Source organism: Apus apus, chromosome 3, assembly GCF_020740795.1.
Source record: "Apus apus isolate bApuApu2 chromosome 3, bApuApu2.pri.cur, whole genome shotgun sequence".
Taxonomy (NCBI): domain Eukaryota; kingdom Metazoa; phylum Chordata; class Aves; order Apodiformes; family Apodidae; genus Apus; species Apus apus.
Window position 1 is genome coordinate 90447196 of NC_067284.1, and position 6000 is coordinate 90453195.

General features: G+C 43.2%; 1 protein-coding gene across 3 annotated transcripts in view; it reads left to right on the forward strand.

Moving 5' to 3' along the window:
* The window catches only part of RPS6KA2 (ribosomal protein S6 kinase A2), a 263758-nt gene extending 260732 nt beyond the window's left edge, over positions 1-3026 (forward strand). For all 3 annotated transcript variants that reach the window (XM_051614751.1, XM_051614750.1, XM_051614752.1), the window contains 2 exons: positions 291-428; positions 824-3026. In XM_051614751.1, the coding sequence (XP_051470711.1) occupies positions 291-428; positions 824-949 (264 nt within the window). In that variant the 3' untranslated portion in view covers positions 950-3026. The remainder of the gene's footprint in view (positions 1-290; positions 429-823) is intronic.
* The last annotated feature ends 2974 nt before the right edge of the window (positions 3027-6000 follow it).

Sequence of the window (6000 nt, forward strand, 5' to 3'; positions counted from 1 at the left end):
ATGGCATGCTCTCTAGGTACAGTTTATCACTTGGATGAGGTCAGCAGTAATTAACACTCAATAAATTGAGTACCCTCCACATTAGCTTTTGACTGGATTATCAACTGAGCTAAACTTGCAAATGTTGAAGATCAGACTTTACACCTACAAAATATAAAGTATATCTAAAGCACTTACCTCTCTCCATTGGACATGCTGGTGATCACATTGCCACTGAGAAGATCTTGATAAAACCTGCACTGCTATTAATCACTTTTTCCCTTTTACTGTTTTCTTCCTCTTTAACCCAGGACATTGTGTCAAAGATGCTTCATGTAGACCCTCATCAGCGCCTCACAGCAGTCCAAGTCCTAAGACATCCATGGATAGTGAACAGGGAGTATCTATCTCAAAACCAACTCAGCAGACAGGATGTTCACCTGGTGAAGGTACATCAACCCTCTGTCTCTTCCTTCCTTGCAGAATAAGTCGGTGTTTGTGTAAATATTCTGGAAACTGATAAGAGGAATTGGGAAGATTATATGCCACAGAGGCCACATTTGATATGGCACCATATTAGCAGTAAAGAATTTTGACCTGTCATGCTTGATATTTTTAACTTCAAGCTGCATTGTAATTACCTGGTGAAACTCTGTGCATGTACTGACACCCATTGCTTTGAATCAGAGACTCCCCAGCTGTCTGCCAGCCTAAATGTTGTTATCATTTAATAGATATTGTCCATGCATGCCCATTTTTTCAGGAGACTGAAGAGGGAGAGGGAAGTGAAAAGCACCAAAGAACTTTATTTCAGCCCAGCATTTTCTCTTTCTCTATTTTACAGGGTGCAATGGCAGCCACTTACTTTGCTTTAAACCGAGCACCTCAGGCACCAAGGCTGGAGCCTGTATTGTCCTCTAATCTGGCTCAGCGGAGGGGCATGAAAAGACTTACCTCTACCAGGTTGTAGCAGTATCCCCAAAAGGCCTCTTTGAAAACCCACAACTTATTATTTGAGAGATCCAGCTTCACTTGGCTAGCAGAACTGTTTTGGACAACCTGCACATGAAATCACCAGGACTAGCAGAAGTCCAGCGTAAGGCAAAGTTCTCCTTTGCTCCATCACTTCTTTTACATTCCAGCCAGGGTTCCAAGTTTAACAACTTCACGAAGATGTGCCAATTTTGCCAATAGCTCTTTTTCCTTACTGAGATAAAGCCAAATAAAGTAGGTGTGCTCCATCCTTCCCATCCTAAGAAATACTATTTTTCAGTCCTTAAGATAATCCATAGCAGCACTGTTTTCACTTTGTTTCTCAAGAAAAGCACTTTTTGCTATGAAGAATGCAAGAGGGTTTGGATATTTTCAGATGTTCCAGGATGTGTCATGATAAAGTGGCTTGGATGGTCACTAGTAGACTTATACTGATCGCCAAGCACCCCAGGAAGAGTGAAGGCTGCGGAGACACATGATTAATACTTTACTTGAAATAAGTGCTATACAACATGAAGGAAAGGGGGCTGTCAGTGCTGGAAATACCTTCGGATTTCAATAAATGTTTTGCACTTTGTCTATGCCCTCTCTGCAATGAAGCCAGAGGTGTGCATGCCACCAGATCTGACTTGCTTGGTCTCTCAGAGCAGCAAACCTCTGAGACCCTTGTTCTTCTGAGGAAATTATTGAGTCTTATGAGACTATGAGAAAGCATTCATGTAAAACAGTGTGAGTAGGAGCCTGTGGATCTGAGGAGAAAAAGATTGTGTGTCAGCAAGCAGGTGGTGTGGAAGGACTAGGTGAGGGGGAGCTGAGCAGAAGCAGAGAGCAGCACGGTTGACTTTGAGGACAATAGGCAAAAAGCCCCCATTACAGTGTGGTGGGGAGTGCTGCCAAAGGGAACTAGCATGCAAGGGCTGGGTGGGCAAGCTGAGACTCCCCTTAAAAGTGAGGGATGATCCCTCTTCAGCAGCTGGTACAGAAGAGTGTGGGTGGGTGGCTGGGCTTCTGAGGGGCTGGGTGGGTCAGTGCGGCCATCTCCCCACTCCATCACTGAGTCTGCTCATGGAGACAGGCTCTGGCAGGCCAGAGTGTCACCCTGGAGCAAGTGAGGCCATTTCCAATCATTGCTCCCTGCCCTTCCCTGGCTGCTCACCCAAATCTGCCTCTGCCACCCAACATTTCATGTCCCTTCCTGGCTGTTCTGCTCTAGCAGAGATAAAGTCCCTGTGACACGTGTGTGTGCAGAGAGTACCTACGTTTGAAGAGTCGAGTTAACTCTGTTACAAGCTTTAATAATAATAAATTATGAGGAGAAATGGGAGGATGCTCTGCTTTTATATTTATCTAAATATGTACATGTGTATTTATATACCTATAGAACAAAAGTTTTGTACCCTAATATCTGGGGTTTCCAGGTTCAGGGAAAGAAAACTTTCCTGAAATGGTCTCAGCAAAATGGACCTTTTTTTCTCATTCCCTGATTTCAAAGAAAGTGAGCAAGGTTTGTGGTGTCAGATGTGAACTAATTTTTTATTCTCTTTCTTACTCATCTTGGCTTACAGTGATCACAAGCTGACCAGGATTCTTCTTTGTACTGCTTTTGTTGATTTTTTGTTTTCTGAGTAAATTTTGTCACCTCAGATGCTTTGTGGAAAAAGCTAATGTGCTATGTTGGGTTTCTTTCTGTTGTGAAGGGGGGAAAAAGAAAAATGTGAGTGTGGAGCTTCATATCCTACAGATGGTAATTTTTCCTTGCTGGGTAATATGTGCATCTCGGTGCTGAACTGGAATTATCAGATCATTGCCTACAGTGTCCAAGGGAACAAGGAGTTGCATTTGCTATAGTAATATGCTTCCTAAAACTATCTCTGTTCCAATGTTGACTGAACTTTGGTGTTTGCTTTAGTCTGTTTTTAAATTTAAATTTATTCTTAATAATTTAAATGGATATTTAATGTTCAGGTTTATGTGCTGTGCACAGAGGACTGCTGAAAAGCAGCTCTCCTTGAAGCCCATCTCTTTTTTAGAATAAACAATGCTGTGAAACTTCACATAGGCTGAATTGCCTTGGACTGATGTGTGCAAACATGTGTAACATATGTCTATGGTTATATACACAGCAGCCCTCTTGCTCTCCTCTGGCTATGCTGTGCTCAGTGTCAGCTTTTTGCTGCCTTTACACTTTTTCTCCTGTTAAAAGTGAACTCTCATGCACTTCTGCTAGCACTGCGAGGCAAGTCCACAGGCAGGAGGTATCCTGGCTGAGGCAAAAATGCTCTGACCAGGCTTTTTTTTCCTTTGAAGTGACTTCTGTCACTGAGAAGGGCAAGATGGGCACAAGGATGCTAAGGGCAACACGGAGAGACAACTGGATTTTTCTGGGACCTCAGGAAACTCGATTTATGCTATTTCAACAAAACATAGTTTTAATGGTCAGTATAATTGTATTGCAGAAACACAGAAAGAGTGCTGTAAATATTATATGCAGTTTTTGTCTCCCCTGGAGATTTCCTAGTCAATTTCCATTGCTTTAATTTGCTTTTTCTTCACAACCATTGGAAATGTCTAATCCCTTCTTGATATACTCAGTCGTAATTCTTTGAGAATTTTGAGCATTTTTTTTTCATCTGAATATTATTGTAGGCCAAGTTTAAAGGATACTGCTCTTCCTGAAGTTTCATGGTTTGAATCTCTTCCTAATTTAGGTCCTTCTAACCCACCAGCTATCACCTTATTAACCATACAAGATTTAGGCCACATACAGAAGTATACACATTGATGCTCATTAATTACTTCATAAGCCTATAAATTACATATAATGGGGTTTGCTTATTAAGATTTTGTTGCCAGTGCATCCAGAGGTATGCACTAAACTGTGATGTCCCAGGTTGTCCAAATAATAGCAGTGTAGTCAGTGCTTGAGGTGATATACATAAGAGTTTTTTCTATGGCATTTTAAAAAATCTGTCCTTGAAAATGGTAGTGGTTTCACTGGATGGGGATGGGCAGCTGTTCCTATCCATGGAAGAAGCTGCCCCATCCAGCCTCCCCTCTCTCCCAGCTGCCCATCCCTGCACACCCCCATGATAGATCGTCCCCCTCTCCCCAAGCTTGCCATGGGAGGTGCTCTTCTGAGGGGTTTCTGACCTGTTTCAGTCAGGATGAACTCAATTAAACAATTTCCACTGTCAGTCTTGCTGATTCAGGTCAAACTGAAATACAAGAGTCTCCACTGGCAAACTGAAGGGACCATCATGCCTGGCAGAGGGAGAAAACCACACTGCTGGCACTTGCTATTTCAGACTGATAGCATCCACCGCTTTCCCCAGCCCAGCTGGATCTAGGCAAAGATGCATGGCCTAATTACTGCTACTGCTGCTTTTGTACCAGCATCTCCTTTGTAGACTCTGTGCTACAGTGTAGCTCAGCAGAAAGCATTTATTCTTTCTAGGAGAAAAATTAACTGAAAAAGGCTTAGCTTTAATCTTGCTTTCTCTCTCCCTATTTTTACTACATGTTACATTTAACTGCTGAAAGTCTAAAAATCACTTTGAATTAGATCATAACATCTTAAAAGCTATTAGTCCACAAAGTGACCTAGTGCCTTAGGCTATTGTGAAGAGTATAGTTACGTTTCTGAACCATCAAGGTGTGCTAAGCAATGACCTTCCAAGGCATACGAATGTGGACCTGTCAGACATATTCAGCTCATCTGGAGTGCTGCTTCAAAAGCTGTCATTCACCTTAGTAGAGAGGAGTCTGATCAGCAAGGATGAGGCATCTCCCCACACTTTGCCAAGCTAGACCCTACCTCTGCAGCTCCAGGACTTTCAAGTAGCCAAATGGTTCTGATGCAACTGGAAGAGTTGCCTTGGTTCCTATGCAGCACCACGGCTTGTGTATATAGTGAAGTTGTGGGAGATGCTGCTCAGAGGAAGAGCTGACCACTGTCCCCCATTAATTTTTACTTGTTTAAAGTCTGTTTATTTTTTTCAAGCAAGTTTTAACACCAGATAGCATTTACACAAGTGATGCTCACAGAGACTTTGCAATCAATCCCTACATCTGAAAAAATGGCCATCTGACAAAAGATTTCACATCACCTAGAGCAGTTCCCTGAGATTGCCCCTGAATACTGGAGATGACCCAAGCAGAGAGAGCTGGGAGAAGAACATATTGTGTGACATGATGTCATGACACAATGTTGCATGTCATGCTCTTAGAAAGTGTAGATTTTGTGTCCCTGTGCTTCACCTAACCCTGCACATAATACTGAGACCTTCTCAGCAAGACTTACGGTTGAGTAGTTTTTTGACGGAGTGTGAAAGGGATGATAAATCAGTTGGCTTGCAGGGTAGACCAGACTGTTAGAAATCAGTATGGAGGTCTTTAAGAGACAGGCTGGTTTTGCCTGTGTAGTGCAGGGATCTCTCTAACAACTTGTCCTTAGCTCTGGTACATCTGAATACATTCAGACCTTGGTCAAGTACAGCAGCTGCTGTGTGTCTGCTATGAATTATGCCAAGCTGCTCATCCACAGGACTTAAGCCAATATATGTGAGTGCTGATGCTAAAAACGGCAGGCACGAGCTTTCTCTTGACTTCAGCTGCTCATCTGCCCTTTCACACCTCCCTTATCCAGGTCACCATGGGGCAAAGCAAATGTTTGTGCATCTGAACAAGTGGCTGGGGACAGCAGGAAAGCAACAGCGTCTTTTTTGCCAGCAGTACTGTCAACACATCAGTGTGGCTCCAACTTCAGTGTCACCTCTTCCCCTCTGTTTTTGAGTTACGCTGAGCAGAGCGCAGGTGTGGCTCAGAGCCAGGATGATAAACAATGGGATGTCTGCACAGCAGCAGGTCACCTGAGCCAAGCTATGCTCACACAGGGAGAGGACAAGTCCCAGCTTCTGAAAACTTGCCACAAGTTCATATAAAATGCCTGTAACCAGAGGGTGCAGGGCCACAGAGGACATGCCATGGGGAAGTTGATTATGTATATCTTTGCCACTGTTGACTTTAAAA